General features: G+C 36.1%; 1 protein-coding gene across 1 annotated transcript in view; it reads right to left on the bottom strand.

The window, feature by feature from the left end:
* VWA8 (von Willebrand factor A domain containing 8) overlaps positions 1-21761 on the bottom strand; it is a 169152-nt gene that overhangs the window by 25092 nt on the left and 122299 nt on the right. The window contains exons 35-37 of the mRNA XM_008633141.2: positions 18887-18968; positions 16725-16929; positions 196-304 (exon numbers count right to left, since the gene is read on the bottom strand). Coding sequence (XP_008631363.2) covers positions 196-304; positions 16725-16929; positions 18887-18968 — 396 coding nt within the window. The remainder of the gene's footprint in view (positions 1-195; positions 305-16724; positions 16930-18886; positions 18969-21761) is intronic.

A 21761-nucleotide genomic window follows, 5' to 3' on the forward strand; every position in this document is an offset into this window, starting at 1 on the left:
AAGAGATCTGTTACATACAGTTTGACATTGCAAATACTTCTTTTCTTTTCTTTTACTGTCAAGAAAGCAACCCTGTATTGGGTAAAATAGCTCTAGGCAGAGGATAGCTTTGTATAAAACCATTTTTTGACTGGCACAGCATCTCCCTTGGATATCTGTCAATGATGCATTAAAATATATAAAACTATGAAAAACCTGTTCCACCAGCCCACATATTTCCACCAACATGTGGCATGTTGTCTGGATCCACTTTTCCATGTTTGGGGGAACTGACATCCAAACCACTCTCCCTCTCAATGGTTATCTGTAAAAGAGAGAAAGAGAGATATAAATCTCCCTTATACTAAACACTCTAATAGCCTAATAATAACATAGCAGGTGTGCTGAGTAGCTGTAGGACCAGCATTAGTGCAATAAATGCAACATGCCACCTCAGAATAGAGCAGAGTAAAACAGGGCTCCCGAGTTGCACATTAGACCCACACCCAAACTAAGACTACTGCCACATCCAAACCACTCTGCATTCTGTTCATATCCACACTAGAATTTGCTTCCTGATAACTGCCCAACATAATTCAAAATCCCCCTGTAGACAGAGTGACACTTCTCAGAGTACTGCATATCCACAGCACTGCACATCCATTTACACATTTCATGTGCACCCAACTGCAGTCCCCCATTCCTTAGTGGTGGGTAGATTGATGTTCCTTTCATGAACAGGGACTAAAGAGATGAGACTCATCAGCAAAAATGACCAGTTCAAATGACAGGCTCATGCAATCCTCAATGTCCCTGCCTTGACCACAGAAGTTCCACCGTGCTGGGTTTTCTAGACCTGTTTGCTGACAACACTTTCCCCACGGATTCATAGCACAGCTGAACACCCAACAGCTGCCAGATGGTCAGGGCTGACTCACTTTAGGCTGGGGCTGGATTTAAGTGGGTGACTGAAGGCAAAAATACTTCTTCCCGTTATGAACTCTGAGTCATGTGGTAAATAAATGATTCATGTGTAAACGGCCCCTTACTAATCTTCTATAATTTAGTGCCACTTTATTTTTTTTAAATGAAACCCAGTGACTGAGATGGAAAATTAATGTCTCTAACCACTTGAAATTAACTTTCTTCTTATCTACGATAATGCATCTAATTATCCAATGAATTTATGTGTCCCAATAACTATGATTTATTGCCTTCTCAGAAGTTCACTGGCATTATAAGGGTTTTCACTGTAGAGCAGCTTAATCCTTGAATTCACTGTCTTGCAGACTCAACTTCATGCTGACATGAATTCCACACATGTTTTTGAACTGAAAACATGTGCTCTAACAACGCTGTTCTGGCAGCTATTCAAAACATCATTTTCTTTCCCTTTACAGAATTTATATCAATTCAAAGAGATACAATACATCCTCTGTGAACCATGTCATTAGTGTAAAATCAAGATCTAATCAGATAAATTACATTCATTTAACATTTGTATAGGGAGAAACATGTAACCACAACAGCACGTCACCCTTAGGGTTAGATACTTTTCTGGTTTAAGAATTTTTCTCCAAAATAAATCATTCTTTTTTGCATAACTTGTAGATTTAAAAACTATCAGAAATACTGGATAACAAAAATTGCTGAATTTAATTTAAAACAAAATTATACACCCAAAATCATAGTGTCAGCCTCATGAATCAAAAGAAAATATTATTCTGTAATGAGAAACATGAAATTATGCAAAAGTTTTACATGTTCATGCTTCTGTATTCTTTAGAGAAAAACATTCTTTCTGCAAAAGGAAGATCTATGAAACAAATGTAACTATAACCAGGGATGCAAATGTCATATTCTATTTTTGTCAAGTTTTTCCATTGAAAAATTCCATGAAACATTTTGAAATACAAGCATTGTTTAAATCTTAAGTGAAAAGGTCTGTAGACAAAGGAGCTTTGTTGCTCATATATCCTTCTCAAGTATAAGTTGTTCATAAATAGTGTTTCTAGTACACATGCACTAGACAAGTTTCTAACATAAATTTATTTTACAATAGTATTATCTGATTAAAGTAGGTATTTGTAACTTTGAAATGGCATGTGATTAACAGAAAACCTTCTATCTGATAATGATGTTCTTGCTTTCTATTCTTAAAAGGACACCAAACATCCAACATTTAATTTCTGTTAAAACTTTGAAGAAAATTGAGAAAAAAGAAAAGAAACAAGGAGTACAATCTTTCATAGCTTAAGAATTCACTATTTTTTGTTTATGTATAGTTAATAGCTGAATGGATAAAATAATTGAAAATTCAATGATACTAGAATGGAACACCACCAGCAGATGTGTAAATGTCATGCCAGTGAATTGCAGCAGTTTCATTTCCTTTTCTTTTAAGTACCATCTATGCAGAAAAAAGGTATTAGAATTTTGCTCACTCTGAATACTTTAACAACCAAGTTTTATTAGCACTGGTTTGCTGGGGTAATTATTTTTCAAATTTACCATATATGTAGAAACTGCATTATATTAGCACACTGTAGAACCCTCTAACGAAAATCTTCTGGATGTACTTTCCCGGTTTTTCTTCGAGCTCTTAGGAAATTCCCTTAGTGACTTGTCAGGCTTTTCTCCTTCCCATTCCCATATCTACGGAAGGTAATTTTACAGGTTTCAAGGTAATTTTACAACCAACAACTTGTCTCTACTCTGAAACTCTTCTATAAACTAGAGGTTAGACTACCAAGGATCTATATTAGAATTGAAGATATACTTTATAAATAAATAAACAGTAAATCAATGAGCCTTGACATGAAATCAGGGGGAGGATGAGGAAAAACTGAAGTGAAAAACCTTTGGACAGCGATACATTCTTCAGTGTGACAAATATAAAGAGATGGAAGAACCATAGGTAAGTCACCCCTCTGAGGACTGGAGGAATTCTTGACATTAGAAACTATTGGAAAGGTAGATTTAAGGGGCAGGATCCAAAACTGCATGGATTAATCTAGTTTGTCTGGAGTGAGAAGGAAGACAAGAAAAACAAGTACTAAAAGTGGAGAAAGGACTCAAGCACCCCTAAAATCCACAGTAGCTTTGCCAAGCTTGTCTGATTGTAATTTCTAAAATAAGTTTTCTATTACTGTTATGATGGGTATTTTTCAAATATATAAATAATTTCCTTGCTCAAAAGCTGACCTGTCCCATCCTGAATATTTTCTGTTTAAATCTAATTGCAAGACTTCTATGAACTTTGTTTCTTTCAACAAGAGTTTTGACTAATCACCCTTTCTTGAGAGAAATCTGTGCTCTTCCTAGCTATACATGCACTGAAAGGCACTATTCATTACTGCATCATTGTGCAGATTCCATGCTGCCTGGTGTGCATATTATGGCTTTGTGAAACAACACATGAATTCAGCCTAGCAGCCTTGAGCTCCAGCTATGAGGCGCGGGTCAGAGTAGAATAGCTGGAAAAACTGAATTTTCCCTTCTGAAAGTTCCTTTTGATTTCCAAAATAACCACTGTTTCCAAAACATTCAGGGCACACTTTTCAATTGTATATTATCTAAATTTGGTTATACATATTGGTGATTCACAATCAGAGTGTGAAAGCACTTTTCCCCTCCCTGTTTGGGCAAGTTTTTCCTCAAAGTCTTCATCACACAAGAAGCACAACTGTCATACTCTCCTGGAATACACAACTCTTATTTTACTCTCTGTAGAGTTAAAACATTACTGGCAAGTAGTCATCAATGATCTTAGTCTCTGGTTTCAAATATTTTTGTTCTCTCATTTTCTTTGACTACACTATATTCTCAGGCACTTACAGCAATAGGTAATGGGCATATTCAGAAGGACTTTGTGATGCAGGCTCTGTAGGTCTTCCAAAGTCAATGAAGCAAACAAAAATTTTGTGTGAGAAGAATATGAATACTTCAGGTCAGAAAGACGACAAAGGAACGTGCTTTTCTTAAGGGGCAATGGCATGAAAGGAGTACTTAAGAAAAAGGGAAATTAAGAAACAATAACAAATACCACAACTTGTTAATGCTTTGACTTAATTTTCTGGTCCTGCCTCTTACACATCTATTATCTCCTGACAGTAAGGGTAGCCAGGCAGGAATAGAACTAAACATGCATTTTACATTCAGTGAGAGATACATGGTGTCTGAACAACTTGCTCTAGATCAGTTCCTTCTGAAAAACATGAACGTACGCCAAAATGATTTTACATGGCTACACTTTTTAAATTTTTTTTTTTTTCTGACAACACTGGGATTCTAAGAGCAAACTGCATAGGGAAAACTGATACAAACACATTCAGTTTGGAAGCTAAGTGATCTTATCATCCTTCATGAAGAAGATAAAGAGGCTCAAAAAAGTCAGTTACACGATTTACTGCACTCAACAACACAGTGAAACCAGGTGTTTCACATCTGTGCCATATTTATGCCAAACAGCCATTAAATACATACCAATCTGTAATAGAGGCCATTGTGAAGATGAGTCAGAAGCTGGTAGTTTTGTCCAGACTTCAGCTGGTCAGACAAACTATGGTATATTGTGTACTAAACAAATGTTAACTATTTTGGAAGTGGATCTAGAACCACAATAATGCCAGTTAAGTGAATACTGATGTGAAATCATCTAACTTAATAACATTAACCACTGGAGAGTAAGGAAGCACTGGCATACTTTTGACACTTTTACAATCCCTCAGTAAGAGAGAGAAGCTGTATTTGTTGAGGATCACACAGCTGACCCAGATACACTGTGCATTGCCCACACAAGACACTGTCACAGCCATGGGACGAAAAGAGCTCGCATGAACCCATTAGAAAATACCCCACAATAAAAGCTAGGGAACTATGGAGACAGATGTTGTACTCTATTATTAAAATTATTTATGTCCCACACATATCTATATTTCATTCTAACATATGAATTATTTTCACAGTACAGTACTTACCTTTTGAGTTCAGAATTAGTTTTCTTCTAGTGTATTGCAAAAAGATCTGTCTCTCTGAATAAAACTGACCAAAAGCATTATCAAATTTTGCTTCAGCTGATTTTGTACAAGTGACCTTAATGACATTTTAGCATCCAGTAATCTTAATCCTACATTGCAAAACTGAGAAGAAAAAAAAAATCTTTAAAAAGAAGATTCACCACTCAAAGGCAGTCCCAAGCAGTACAACTGTGCAGTTCTGTATCTTAGCAAGTACTACTCAAAGTACATCTGGATTGAATATATATTAATAGCTCTATTATTAACATGTTTATAATTGTATCCAATGTAATGAGTAAAAGACACTTAGCAAAGTCAACTGAAATGAACATTTCAGTAGATCTATTATTCAGTCATTCATGTTTCAGAGTATTGACAACATTCCCCCAAGCATTTTAAGACATACATCAGCTCCTCATTCTTCAAGTCTGTTACAACTAACTAAAGACTAAAATTCCTCAAACTGTATTTTTCATCTCCTCCTGTCTTGTCCCACTTGAAATTTTATTTATTCCTGGGAGCTTCATGCAAGAGATTGAGCCAATAGCTCTCACTGTCCAAACCTCCATCACAGTTGTGTAAGAAGCTGACTCTCTAAAACAAGGGGCAGAACATGTACTCAGACTTAACTGCTGGCAGAAAGAGAACTCGTGCTTACAGGTTAGGAAACATCTTCTCGATCTTGTAAGCAGAAGTCAGACAAGCTTGAAAATATTTCTAGCTTTGAATAGAAATGTAATCAATGAGTGACAGTTTCCAGTAAAATGTGAAGGACTTTTTCCTTAATGCTGACTGGGATGCAACTGACATGTAGATAATTTTTTTTGGTTGCACATATTCCTGCCATCCTGCCCTGTAACTGACACTGCAACATTGCAAATTGGCTAGAGAGTGGATGGTCTTTTAACACAGCAGCTTACTTTTGTATCCCGACAGGGTTAACTTCATTAAAATTCCTGAAGGGCGCAGGAGGTGTCAGTACCTCCCATTCAGGACTGCTTGTCAGAAAAGCTCCTTTGTGGGGCTCACAGCAACAAAAGCAAGTTTCTGCCTCAGGACTGGCAAAGAAACTCTGGTTTCCAACGGGGGTGAGCCGCCTCATGTACAGGGAACAGACCTTTCACCTCTTAGTTTTAATTATCTCTGGCCCTGATAGGACAAGCCCATATTGCATCCTCTTACATAAAACACAATGCTTATTTTAATACTCCAGGTACATAAAGAGGGAAAAAACCCCACTCTAATTCCAGGTTTACATCCCGCAGATGTAAAGGGGTGAAAATTTTACTTTAAAAATAGTCTGTATTTCCATTCTTCAAACCTCCCCAAATCAGTATTTCTTATCCTTTTGGGAACGTTTAAGCAGAGCTAGGCATTCCTTACAAGCTTTTACATCTTCATAATAGAAATAAATGGAATTCCTCCTAGTTGTATGTGGTGACAAGGAACCAACCTCTCTACTAAGCCCTTTTAAGCATTCAGTGGACGATTCCACATAGAACACATTTCCTAAAGCTGCAACCAGCATGATTTCATGTGTCACAACTTAATAAATGCATACAAATTATACAAGCAAACAGGGACACAGCTGCAGTATTTGCAGCTGTAAAGAATATTTATGTAGGAAAATATTTAAAAAGAAAATTTTAAGGTGCCCAAATACTGTTTTCATAAGCACTCATTCTACTATTAGTAATAATACTGCATTATTGGTTGTTTCTTACTGTTGATCAGAAGAAAACAGGGAAAAGAATGTGTGCACTAAGATTTGAGGTAGAATACAATTTGTACAATGCAGGTGCTTGGTTCAATGTAAATTAAGAAGGTGTGCATTAGCTTAATTAGTTGCATGATTAGACAGTCCCAGAAAGTAGGCAGATATAGGCTGCCAAGATCCCATTCTTCATTTACTCTTTTTATCATAAAGGAAAGAACTCTTCCAAGATCCAAATTAGAAGATATCCACTCTTGTTATAACATATCTGAGATGCTGAAGGAAAGAGTTAATCTGATATTTTTCCTTTTCATTAGTATAAAACATATTAAACAGGGCTGTTTACAGTCAGTGAAAAATATGGGTTACTTTCCATAGCAGGCACTAAATTATTGCTGAAAAATATTAGTTATATGAATATAAACCCACTAGAAACATTATAAAGTTAAAATATCTTAACTTGCTTTCTTCATTACTGCTGCAGACAAAGATTGAGCAGGTATCAGAAGAATATTGCAGGAAAAGAAGGGAAAACCTTGTAGATTTTTGCCTTATGGGTGATTTAGGAGATGGTAATTTCTTCATCAAAATAAGTGCAAAACCTGCTTTCACTCTCACACATTATTCTGAAAAAAGATTGACTTTGACTGTAACAAAACATGACTGTATTCCATGTGAAAAATGCATTAAGTAATCCATCCCACAGCGGCACAAAAGATTAGGAAATGTATTCCAAGGAATGCAGAATGGATTTCTGCAGATGTGCAAAAGACTGATTTTTCCCTGAAACAATATAATTGTTTTCTTTTATTCCTGAACTTCTCCAACCTTAAACCTCTTAGTATTATCCTAGGATGCATTTAATAGGTCACAGGAACATACCTTCCTCCAACACATTCTTTATCAGCAGCACAAATATATGCATTACATTCCCAAAGAGCATACAGAAGTTCCACATCAGGCAGATCAAAAGCTAATCTGCCAGTTCCATGGTGGTTTTACACTCTACCATAACACTGATTCTACTAAAGAGAAAAAGAAAACTTTTTATAATCTACATATAAAAACTAATAAGAGAAAGGCATAAACATGCAAAAAACCCTCTAATGGCTTCTATTATGCTCACTTGTACTGTATCATGTACAGCTTTTTTCTATGTACTAAAAATTAATAGTATAATTTCTGTTCACAACAACAGCACAAAATTGAGTCCGCAGGTAATTTTTCCACAGAAAAGATATTCAGTCTTAGGCAAGACAATACAAATGTGTGAAATGCATTCTGTTTCTTTAATTGTATCCCAAAATGAAAAAAAAATTTATCGCACTGCAGTATAAAACTTTTAATATATTTTCTTTATTCTTTTGACTTCATTTTGATTTTCGATCTTGCCCGTAAAACTTTGCAAGACTTCATGATGAACTAATGAAGCTTCATACATCACCTGACTCCTGTGAACATTTAATTCTAAAAGTAGCATTTAAAAATCATGCAGGCATTAAGCTTCTGTCTTGAATACAAAAATTGTTGAAACCATCATAACCTTGATGGCACTTTAGAAAAGTGAATCTGGATGGGGAAGAGGCAGAGATTTGGAGTGAAACTTATAAAAAGGTGATCTGGCTTGCAAATGAAGTTTATATACACCAGCTAGAAAAACCAAACCACTGTACAAAATGCTGCTGTGGGCTCTTTTTTGAACGAAATGCTTTCACTCTAAGAACCAACTCAGAAACTCTGCACAGTAGATGCATTAGAATATTTTGCCCACAAATATACACTGTGTGGCTTAAAAGCTGGAAAACTAAATAAAGTAATAAGAGAATACAATACATTTCTTTCATGTAATGGATATCTTCTGCTATGTAAACACCTGTGTAAAGTCCATTTTCCTCATTCATTATTTAAAATTCCCTAGTCAATTCTATTCAACTATAAGATGTGAGGTCATCATCTTTTTAGTATTCTGATCCACTATGAAATATTATCAGAGCAGATAGATAATGTCTAGCTTTGTTATTTATCATGACTACTACACACCTCCTAACATCAATGAACTCAGAAAACACTGAATTTGATTTCTTCTGGAGAACTGTGAATAATCAACAGCTAGAAATATGGGATAAGAGAACACAGTATGTCAGCTTGGAATGGCCCAGACTGAAGACCACAGGGTAAAAAGAAAATTGAAAAAAATTACATGTGGAAGGAGAAAACCTGATTTTCTGTATACCTAGGACCTTGCCAACTCTGTCCTTAAGAAGCAGAGGCAGACGTTACTTAATATCTACTACATTGTTTTCTTTTCTAAAGGAAGGCCTCTCATATTTGGCATTACTGTAATATATCTGCAAGTATGACAACTGGGGGAAAAAAAATGAGCATGTGTGTGTGTGTGTGTACAAATATATACATGTACCTGTGTGTGAATACATGGATACACACACTCAACTACTGTAGTGGTTTGGTCCAAAATACTCATTACTGTTTATCTGCTGTGAGATAAGAATTAGGAGAAATGCAAAGCAGGCACCAAACTTGAAAGAATATAAAGAAGTTTATTAACAGACCTAAAAGAAGAAAAAAAAAAGTATAAAACTTTTAATATATTTTCTTTATTCTTTTGACTTCATTTTGATTTTCGATCTTGCCCGTAAAACTTTGCAAGACTTCATGATGAACTAATGAAGCTTCATACATCACCTGACTCCTGTGAACATTTAATTCTAAAAGTAGCATTTAAAAATCATGCAGGCATTAAGCTTCTGTCTTGAATACAAAAATTGTTGAAACCATCATAACCTTGATGGCACTTTAGAAAAGTGAATCTGGATGGGGAAGAGGCAGAGATTTGGAGTGAAACTTATAAAAAGGTGATCTGGCTTGCAAATGAAGTTTATATACACCAGCTAGAAAAACCAAACCACTGTACAAAATGCTGCTGTGGGCTCTTTTTTGAACGAAATGCATACACTCTAAGAACAAACTCAGAAACTCTGCACAGTAGATGCATTAGAATATTTTGCCCACAAATATACACTGTGTGGCTTAAAAGCTGGAAAACTAAATAAAGTAATAAGAGAATACAATACATTTCTTTCATGTAATGGATATCTTCTGCTATGTAAACACCTGTGTAAAGTCCATTTTCCTCATTCATTATTTAAAATTCCCTAGTCAATTCTATTCAACTATAAGATGTGAGGTCATCATCTTTTTAGTATTCTGATCCACTATGAAATATTATCAGAGCAGATAGATAATGTCTAGCTTTGTTATTTATCATGACTACTACACACCTCCTAACATCAATGAACTCAGAAAACACTGAATTTGATTTCTTCTGGAGAACTGTGAATAATCAACAGCTAGAAATATGGGATAAGAGAACACAGTATGTCAGCTTGGAATGGCCCAGACTGAAGACCACAGGGTAAAAAGAAAATTGAAAAAAATTACATGTGGAAGGAGAAAACCTGATTTTCTGTATACCTAGGACCTTGCCAACTCTGTCCTTAAGAAGCAGAGGCAGACGTTACTTAATATCTACTACATTGTTTTCTTTTCTAAAGGAAGGCCTCTCATATTTGGCATTACTGTAATATATCTGCAAGTATGACAACTGGGGGAAAAAAAATGAGCATGTGTGTGTGTGTGTGTACAAATATATACATGTACCTGTGTGTGAATACATGGATACACACACTCAACTACATATGCACACTCCCCCCAACTTAACGTGACTGGGCTTCTTTTAACTTCAACATTAAATGTGAGATTTTTGGCATTACTGTAATATATAATAAATTATTTAAATTTTCCCTATGTTTGTCCTTTCACTAATCAGGGAACCACTTTCATAAAGGCAAAGTTATTAGTATGCATTTGTCTTGCTGGGACAGCAGAATTTCACTGGTCTTAGGAGCTCTGACCTTTACGTCAGCAATGTGCACTGCTGCAGACTTTTTGAGATCTTCAAGACGGTGTGTTGAAGTAATAATATTTTCTCCCATAAGAATTTTGGGCTTTCACAGGAAGGTCAAGGAAGAAAAGGGAACTTTGTGCTGGATAAGGTTATTTCCCTCCTGCTCTTTGTCTCTCTGCTCTAATTACACTGGAAGATCTCTTTAGGAAAGAGAATGTATTTCAGACATGTTTGTACAGTGCTTCCAACAAGGGCCCCACTCAAGCTGAGGAAATTTATATTAGAAAAGGTATCTGACAGAGAACCAGTGATCTTTATCTGAGCTGCCTTATCCCATAAATACTTTTAGAGATATGAATTTATTTAGCTCTGTGAATTCGTGGCTTTCCAGTCTCATGCTTCCCCATACTCAGATGCCTTCATTCAAGGGCTAGTACACAGCTGCTAGTCCTCAGCTGAATAAATTATATGGTCTGGGAAGAGGTCACAGACCTAAACTGTGGATTTGGGGCTCATGGATCTCAGAACTGGAAATGATATCAAACCATACCTTGCAATCCACCTATTGACCACATAACTCTGCAATCTGCAGTATTTCAAGATTTTCAGGAGCCCGTGTGGGTCTGCAGAATGCCATCATATGATTATTCCAAATTTACAGAAACTCTCCACTGCATGTATTTCTCGTAATTTATGAGGTTTGCACTGACAGTATTTAAAAGCTGAGGGAAATCATTGTTATTAGCCCACTGATGCCCTCATGTGGTCAGAAAGACTGCTTGGTGCAAAGGGAAAAACAGAGGACGGGGGTGGTGGGAAGAAGGACTGGCCGCTCTTGCTAAGGGTCATACTTTTGTCTCAATTCAAGAACTGCAGCTTTGCCCAGTTCAGTCTCAACATCAGGAAAAGGCTGGATTTTCGTTATGTTATAAAGTACAATGTCACTTTTTTAAAAGGGCAAAAACCCCCGAACTATCAGTATAGATTAAAGTAGATTCTGAGCAGTAATATAACCAAGCTGGAATCACTGAAACTCCTGAATCAATTATTCTTTAGATAAACATCCAACCTAAACAATTAAATTTCATCAGGTGAACTCGCATTACCCTGAACTTTAAAGCACAGCTTCAGAAAATAAAAAGAAACAAAAGATGCATTCACTAAAATAAAAAATATTAATTCACTTAAGGGGTGAATATTTCAAGTAGAGTTCTACATGATTAGTTGCATGGAATACAAATGGAATAAATGAGACTATTCAAGGAAGGGAATAAGGCAATCCTTACCCAAACTGACTTCCAATTCTTGCTCTTTATGAAATACAGTCCCTGAGGGACTGGCTACCTGCAAAGTTATGATGATCTCTTCAGGTAATTCTAATTCAAGAGAACCAATGTCCAAGTATGACAACTGGGGGAAAAAAATGATCATGTGTGTGTGTGCAAATATATACATGTACCTGTGTGTGAATACATAGATACACACACTCAACTACACATGCACACCCCCCACCTAACTTAATGTGACTAGGCTTCTTTTAACTCCAACACTAAATGTGAGATTTTTGGCATTATGAATACTTCAGGAATGTACTCAACTTTGACTCCAGGTCAGGCTAAGTTACAAAAGCAAAGTGAGGAAAAAATGGGAGAAAACATTTCCAGGCTGATCCTTGTTTTCGGAAGGGCCTGGTTTCATACTAAGGTGTCAGGGTCTCTCTTACACACTTCTTTTGGACTGACACACCTACAAAGAAGTATGTGATTTTTTTAAGCTGAGTGTTGCCCATCAGTCTAAAGACTAAAGAGCTGGGATGATGTAGGTGTTGTATTATTCAGGTTCTACGCAGCACGTGCACTTGCTCATGGGTAAATGTACTTTATCTATTTTTAAACAGCTGGTATTATCAAAGCTGGTGCCCACTCAATTCACATGTGCTGTATCTTTGCTCTGCTCTGTCCTACACTATGTCATCTTGATATCACATTGGCTGAACCTGAATCATCTAGGAAGCCCACCTGAGCTCTTATAGGAAATAAAAACTGAGCCAAAGTTTCAGCTTTTTAAGTTCTGAAGAAAACCACACATTATACAGAACACTTATGTAGAGTGGGGCTTTGTCACTGGCCAAAGAAAAATAAGCAATATCCATCCTTGAAGAAGTGTACTGTAGAACAACCAGGCCTTGACCTTTAAGATCTGGGGTGTACCAGGAAATTGTGACCTTGTTTTAGGACAGCAGAAAGATAGGAAAATTGAAAGAAGTATCTTTTTTTTTTTTCTTCTTCTTGCTAACTATTCACTTAGGTGTAAATATGAATTAATTTCCAACTAAGTACCTGAATGTTTATGAGGAAGGCTTCCAATACTGAAAATGACAGAGAACATTCCATAGGAAATCAAAATGGTTACAGTCACAACTACTTAACTCATTAGGTCCTTACATATAGCCACAAACAGAGGGCACTGCTGCAATTTCAAAAACCCATCTCATGCATGCAGCAGATGATAAAACTACTGCAGGTTCCACAAATACATCGAATGACAGACACAAAAAAAATCCCCCTCCCAAATAAAGCCCTAAAAACATCTTAGTTTACAAGAATTATTATTTTTTTTAATCAATCAGATCACTTCTTTGGGCAATCTTGGTACTGAAATGACAGGAGACTACCCTCAACTTCAGGATGTCACTTTGCATGGTGATTAGATCAAGACTACACCTGGATTTAAAAAAATGTTGTGAATTCAATTTTGAGTTCATATATATATTAGCATAAACTAGATGACAAAGCTTAAGCAATCTTTTGCTAACTACATTTTTATGCACTCTACAGGTTTGGATATGTCCTGAGGCTTCTGAAAGCAATGGCATTCTGAGTACACAGCATAAAACATTTTGGACAACAGTCTACAGCAGGAGAACATTAAGTGGAATGAATACAGAAATAAATGTTTTTGCAAATAGTCACAGAAAAATGCCTTACCATCTATTGAAATACCTCTAAATGATGCACCTTTTAATTATTTTTATCTAAGCACTGTACCTTATCTAAGCATTGTACCTTATCTAAATGAGACATATCACTAAATAATGCTTACAGAAAGACAATATCTGAACTATATCAGAATGTAATCAGTGCTGTTAATTTCCATCAATAACCCTTTGATGAAAAAAAGTAACACAAGCTTATCAATGTCTGCCTATTGCCATGAAACTTTTAGAGCAAGATTCTAAAAATAAAAATTGTCTTTCAAATTCTCTTCAGGTATTTGATAATGAACTGACCTTGTCAGAGACAAGGAAAAACAGTGAAAAAGCTCAACAGTTTTTGGAGTAGAGTTAACAACTTTAGAAAATACAGTATTTTGTTTAGATTTTGTATTTTAGACACTCCAATTTAATAATTTCAGAGCACTGTAGTATTATTTTGCATTTAAAACTTCAATAAATGACGAAAAATTCTGACCTGCCTGTATAAATGCAGTCTTATGTAAATGCATAGCGTATTTTGAGAAACTAATTTGGTAGCCTCAAGACTTCAGCAGTTTGAACTCTGCTGAGTATGTCAACAATACAAAACAAATGTTGACTATTTTGAAGATTGCCACAAATTATATCAAGGGAACCTAATTACTGATTGTAAGTGGAACAGCTGTTTGTTTTCCTCCATTTCATTGCTTATGTATATCCAGCCTCCTTCTCAGAGCTAACGTGTTTGTGAAAGCAAAAATGCAGCCCTAGAAGACAGTACCAATAGCTCCAACTGAAGCCTGGTTGAAGATTTGATTCCAATTCTTTGAAACTGTATTTATATTGAAAGAACTGTAATTCTTTTTTCTCTAAAAGATCAGGAAGACTCAAAGAGTTTGCGTGTGTTTCTGCAGATCAGTGGTTCCCAACCACCTAGACAGGTCTCGGCTTGGTCTAAGAACATCACCATGAAGGGATATTGAGCTTTGCTAAGCCTGTGGCAGCTTTGTGGGATGCAACAATGGCAGTTTTTAGGGAAGGGGAAATTGGAGGTCGTGGGTGATATGTAGAACACTGACAATTCTCTTAAAGTGAGTTTCTGAGATGATTGGGAATGATGGGTTAAGTCAAAGAATTAGAGAAACCTCATCAGACTCCAAGTTACTTAACATAAGCATGTACACGAAACATTACACAAAAGGAGGTGATTTTCATACGCTTGAATGAACAGATCAATACATGGCTGCAAAATGTGTCCAATTTTGCAAAAACAGGTATCAGGAAGTATTTAGTTGCAGCATTCTTAGCAAAGTAATTATCCCTAGATCAAGAGACAAGTTCTTGATATGCTCAACTACACAGGGAAGCTACATGAATATGTTTTTAAGCTAATAGGATCCTTTCATTTCCAGAAATAAATGCCTTAAGACAGTACTGCTTTTACATCTAGACCCATTGAAAAATTAAGTAGGAAAGGTGAAAGCCTTCATATCCAATTAGCAAAGTACAGAGTTTACACAGCAACTACATATCTATTATCTTACTGGAGATTACATAAAATAAAAGACCTAATTCGCTTTTTATTGCTCTGCAATGCTTTTATAAACAAGGCATTGGCTTCTTAGGTCTCATCTTTCCATTTAAATCAGAGCAAAAAAGTAAAGTAGGGAAACAGAAGTTAGTGATAATCATGTAAGTCAGAAGATCACATAGGAGGCTTTGTTCCAGCCCTTCAGCACAAATCAAAGAGCATGTTATTTCAGTTTTGACAAACCACTGGTTTGACACAGGAAAAAAAGAAAGATATTCTAAGGAGACTTTATCCTGGAACGTGCCTAGTAGGGAGGCAGGCTGTCAGTGGAGAGAAATTCTACAGCAGATCTTGAAAACTGCTTTGTGACTGTGGGAAAAATTCTTAGCCTTCTTTAAAATGGCTACTTGAGATTACTAGTTAAATGACTTGAATTTTCTTATGCCGTGTACTTTCCAAGCCAGTATTGTCTAATAATTTGTTGGCTGTTACTGACAATAAAATAATATTGTTGAATAAAATTACAAGTTATTTAAAAAAAAAAAAGCAAAAAGGAAAAAAACCAAACCTATTTAAACTAGTCAAACTCTCTGGGCTGGTGTAAACCAACTGTATCTGACCATAAGATGGTGCTAGTGCTCCTGCACTGGCAATGAACATGGCACTGGCAAAGCCACAAGTGTCAAGAACAAAGGTGCTACTGGGTAAGAGTTTCCTTTTCTCACGACTTTTATGAATGGCATTTGCTGAGGTCCAGTAACAAGAACACGTCAGTTCTTGCCCAAGTCTCTGTAACCACAGAACATCTTCTAGAAAGGGAGCTAAGAGTGGGAAAAGAAAGTAAAAGACAAAAAACCCCAACCAAAACCAGAGAGAGATCTAATTCTGTTTTCCCCTTCTAATGAAAGATGCAATTGAACAGTCCTGAATGCTGCCTCTGTGTTGCAATGGTGATCAGACGTATTAGCCAGTACATTAACACTCGTATATACATACATACATACATACATACATGCACACACACCATATATGTAAATGCTGTGTATTTTCTGCAGCTACCTAAACATTCCACATGAGAACATGGCTCTATGGGGATCCTTGCAACTCTGCTCAGCTGGGAAAATTATCAAGATTAGCAAAGGCTCTACTGTGAACTCAAGGCATCTTTCACCTAGGTTTAAAGTTTCTTTTTCAAAGTAAACCCTCAATTTTTTTTCCAAGAATTTGAGCTCTGGAAAATTATATCCTTTTCTTAAAAATTAATTTCATTATTCTACATTCTGAAAGTTACAGTTAAAAATCAGCAGGAGATAAAGAATTTACTTGCATTTAATTGCACTGGAATTTGGCAAAAATACAAACAGTGTAAGACAAAGAGCCTGTCAGTAACCATAATTACAGGGGTTACAAAATGTTTTTAAATTAAGCTACTGTGCCTCTTATTCAGGGAAGAAGTCTATTAAATTTTTGTCACAGGTGCACTTCTACTTCACAGCTCTCCCCATCAACTCCTTTCCCAGCTGAAAACTCATCCATAGCTCTTTGTGTTACATGTTTTTCAGTTCAGCTTCGTGAAGTCCTACCTGCACAGGACGCCCATCCTCTTGGCCAATCATGTTCCTCCAATCCTGCAGTGACCGCTGGAGGCTCTCCAGCCCAGTCTCCCAGAGCCTCACACCTCCTCCCATGTCCACAGTAACCAACCCCACTTTGCCCAGCGGCGCCAGCAGGGCATCAGCATCTGAGATCTGAGAGAGCCAAGATGTGTATGGAGAGAGAGACTGTGACCTGAAAAACAAGAATTAATGTGATTTTTCTTGCAGCTGCAATTAAAACGGGGATGATTATTTCTGCAGTTAAGGCGACAATTAAATGAAGTTACATCCTCATTTCATGACAGACTATAACTAAGCCCTGCAGACCCACTATTTTATCTGAAACTGTCCAGCTACTGAAACTGGATATAACCAAGATACCTGACTGTATAAGAAGCAGTATAAAAGATCAGGGTGAAAGGCAATATGTTGCCAAAACCATTGCTGTAGTTTAAATACACTGCTGTATCTAATCTATCTAAAAATAGTCCATCTTTAGAAAAAAACCTATTAAGAATATAAAAAATGTAAGAAGATGCTACAGAAAAATAAAAAACTAAAAAAGAAGTAGAGAGAACATGATCCAAGCACTGAGGAAAATATATTTCCATCAAATTAGAGTAACACCTTTCTCTAGTGCTTTAATAAAATATTAAATTTACATGCTCATTTAACAATGGCATAGCTTTAGGTACAGAAAATCATAGCACTTTTTTAAACAGACAACTTGCTGACAAAAATTTACTGCTGAGAGTGCCTTAAAGGTACATAATATGAAGGGAAATTTAGATAATGTAGGGAAGAATCTATGCATTTTTCAGTACTGTTAACTATATGCATAAATGACTTGGCAACCTGCACTAATGGCAAAATTAGTAATTTTCAAAACTGTAAGAAGAAGCAACACATGCTTCTATCTATGACTGAAACCACCATGTACTAACTCAAACTGAAAAAGAGTTATCTTAACATTTGACTGGGCTAACTTTGCCAGAAGGAAGAAAGATTGTTAGATTTTAACAGAGAACTATTCATATATATATGATGAAAACTCACTTTACTCATCAGTTCTTACTGGAGTACACTTTTAAATCTGGACTTCTGCTCAGATCTGCCATTCACATCTTAAATCCTAATGCTAGTTTAAGGGTCATAATGTTAAAATATGGCTTTGTAATTTCTGTTACTTCCTATAAAATCCTAGTGAAAAAAAAAGTGATTCCTTACTATTTTTATGGTAATGTCTTTCATTTTTGAATGACTGTGTAAGATGTAAGCCAATGGACCAATTATAAAATGGTGAACAGTGCAAAAATAATTCTCTGTTAATTAAAATGTTCCCCAGATTATTAATGAACCAGAATTAATTTAAATGAGAATAAATACTGTCAAAATCAACATCGAATGGATAGAATAAAAAAAAAGTATAAAATTCTTAATGTGTGAGTTTCATACACATGATATTTAAATATGCAAAGTTGAGACACTGCCATTTAAAACAAAAATGTTTATTATTATTATTGCAGTAGAAAATGACAATTTGGGACCAAAATGTATCTTTATATGATAAAACATTTGCAAATACTCTCTACAGTTGTGACAGAGAGACAGATGTTAAAACGTAACAGAAGCCATAGAATCTGGCTATTTTAATTTACCATACAAGATACTTTCCAAAGGGAGAACCACAGAGAAGCTCAAGGTATTTTCAAAGTGAGCTTTATATTAGACCAGAATTTGATTCTTGATTTCCTAGCACCTAACACTGGATCATTTTGCCTGTCTTTCTCAGATCCTAAAGACAGTGAAAAAGGAAAAGAAAATAAAGACAGCAAACCATAATGAAACAGCTTGAGAATAAAGTGGATGGAAGAGGGGGAAGGAACAAAGGGAATGAAAATCAGAAGATAATGCTACCTTTCATATTTACTAATTAATTGCTACATTTTCACTGGCCCTATCTAGTAAAAACAGATAAATAATGTTGACAAAAACACACTGCAATGTTTGCAGAATTTTACACTAGGTATGAATTAGTCTTACTTCCCACATCAAAAGAAATATTTGCTTGTCCTGAAGTAATAATAGACACTAAATTCTCTTTGCTCTTCCTCTAAGATGACAGTGCTCTAATCAATAAAGTCAGTTACCTAGGAATTGTAATGTATTTGATTTTCTTTGAGTTAAGATCTGTTACTTCCAAGTATCCAGCAGCTGGTGGAGGAGTGACATCTGAAAATAAACAAACATGTCATTTTCCTGCTGCATGATTAACTGGTTATTGCATTTGCATTTAGCAGATTAAATTTAAACATTTTATTATACAGCACCTGTCAGAAAATGATAAGCTTTCATATGCAATACAGAAATAGAACTTGCAAATAAGGAATTGTTTTATTATTACAACAATGAGTAATCAGACAGTTACAGTTACAAAAGAACAACGTATTTGTATGGCAAATGTCAAAGTTGCACACAAATACAGCTCTGCTCACAAAAGCACTATTCAAGCATTACTGCAATCCCTAACTTGGTGCTTTTATCTGTCACTGAAGATAATGTCAGTTGTGTATCTGACTTTAAAAGCATATTGAGGAATATTTCAAAACATTGTGTTTATGACTTCCACTTGAAAACTTCTCAATAATACTAACCTAAACACTGTTCCCTTGAATTGAACCTCTCTTTTTGGAGGTAAATTCTCAGTATGCAAAGATTTTATAACTTTATATTAAACTGCCCTAGACTATCAAGCATTAAATATTCTGTTTATGGACAGTTTAATGAATACAGCTAATATACGGTCTTTCCGCTGAAGTAAATTTGTGTTTGTGTGCCTACACTGGCTTTTGCCAGCTTGTGAGTACACTGTGCCTGGGCTCAGAAGTGGCTCCCAGTTAGGAGCTGACTTTCATCTGCCTGGAGCAAATTGAGGCAGTTTTTCAGAAAAGAAACCAGAAGACTGAACCACACTGCCCAGTATGGGTAAAAAAATGTCATTGGCACAAGATGAAAGATGTTCTGAAACAACGCATCTTTCACCTCCTTGAAATCAAGTCTAGATTTTCTTCTGAAACAACGCATCTTTCACCTCCTTGAAATGCAGGAGTCTGACCTTACCTGCAGAAGTGTTGATGCTTGCATAGAGCACACACAGAAAAGACCAGTAAGATCAGCAGCATAAGGAGATCTAATACTCAAATGAGCACACAGAATAACCCACAGCAGCACTTTATGCATACCTACTGTATCTACGTATCTATAGTATTCATGCCTACAGTAGCACGTCTATTGACTTTACTCATCTTCAGAAAAAGGGGAATATCAAACACATCAGAAACAGCTGGAAAAAGTCTGGAAATATGCTGGAAAAAGTCTGGAAATATGCAGGTTTGTGGGCCAAAGGCCACTTTTTGTTTTCCCTAGATTTTGTTACTGTTTCAAAATGTGCTCTCTTTTGTTAGTAATGAAGAATAAGATACACTTTAAAAATTCTGATGAAGATCTAGAACAAGGGCAGATACTGAACTAGAAAGGGTAGAACTGTGGGATAAGAATTAAAAATTAAGTTAATAAATTAGAGAAAGAACTCAAATCAAACAAATTAAAGACAATAAAAAGACAAAGGGCTGCAGAGTAGGGAGCGGATGAAAAGACAATCAAATGTTTAAATACACAAGAAGAGCTGGCTAGGCCCCAGAACTGCAACCAAGAATCTTGACAATGAAACATGAATATCAGACATGTGCAGTTTGTTCTTATTTTGCCAAAGCCTGATGGAGAAGAACAGCTATGCACAGCTCTAGACATCAAACTTTAAGGAAAGCAGACACAATGTTCAGTTCTGGGCTCCTCAGTGCAAGGGAGACATGGAGCTCCCGGAGCAGGTCCAGCGGAGGGCTATGAAGATGATGAGGAGATTGGAACAACTCTCTTATGAGGAAAGGCTGAGGGACCATGGCTTGCTCAGCCTCAAGAAAAGACAGCTGAGAGGAGACCTCATCAGTGTCTATGAGTATCGAAAGAGAGGGTGTTAGAGGATGGACCAGGCTCTGCTCTGTGGTGCCAAGCAATAGGACAAGAGGCAACAGACAGAAACTGATGTTCCACCTGAACATGAGAAAATAATTCTTCACTGTGATGGTGACTAAGCACTGGAACTGCATGCCCAGAGAGGTTGTGGAGTTTCCTTCCCTGGAGAAGAACTGTTTGGACACAATCCTGAGTAACATACTCTAGAGGACCCTGCTGAGCAGGGAGATTGAATCAGATTTCTCATCATCCCTATCTTTTTTGATGTAGAATTAGGATTTTGTCTTCCTCCACATATTTATCTATACTGAACTTCACCTGTTATTTCTATTGCATTCAGAATTGTAGTCCTTATCATAATTCTTCATGGTAATAACTATAATTCCTACCATGAATAATAACCACTATCATCAGCACTGTTACCTCAGTGTTAATTAATTTTTCAGTTTTTTTCATGACATGCTGAGTAGCACAGGCCACTGTAGTATTTCCCTCATAGCTCCTCCTCTGCTAGAAAATCCAGCCATTCACTGATAAATGGAAATGTCTTGAAAAAGTCCTGAAAAAAGCTATAGAACAGAAAACCTAGAGTCTTGCTCAGGTCCCATTTAATTGAATTGGTAAGGTCATATTAAACATGATTCAGTTAAAATCAGACTTTGTCATTCATAAATTAAAACCTCATTCAGAAAATAAATATCAATGATAATGATCTTCAAGGCATGAAATCTTTCAACTTAAATGGCCATAAAGCACTGTAAAAACCCTCATACAATTTTCTATACATTTAAAGCTATCAATCCCTATTCATGAATATATTTCACCACAGCTGAGATAAAAAAATTAAACTGCTTGGTCAGACAGAAGCCAATTCTCAGACTGATAATATGCTCAGGTTATTGGTATTGTGGAGTCATGAAGAATGTCCCCTGGGTTTTAATTATAATAACCTAGCAATACAAGGTGTTACATATCACAGCAACTTAAAAGGCT

Source organism: Corvus brachyrhynchos, unplaced genomic scaffold (genome assembly GCF_000691975.1).
Source record: "Corvus brachyrhynchos isolate BGI_N302 unplaced genomic scaffold, ASM69197v1 scaffold202, whole genome shotgun sequence".
In the NCBI taxonomy this organism is placed as follows: Eukaryota; Metazoa; Chordata; class Aves; order Passeriformes; family Corvidae; genus Corvus; species Corvus brachyrhynchos.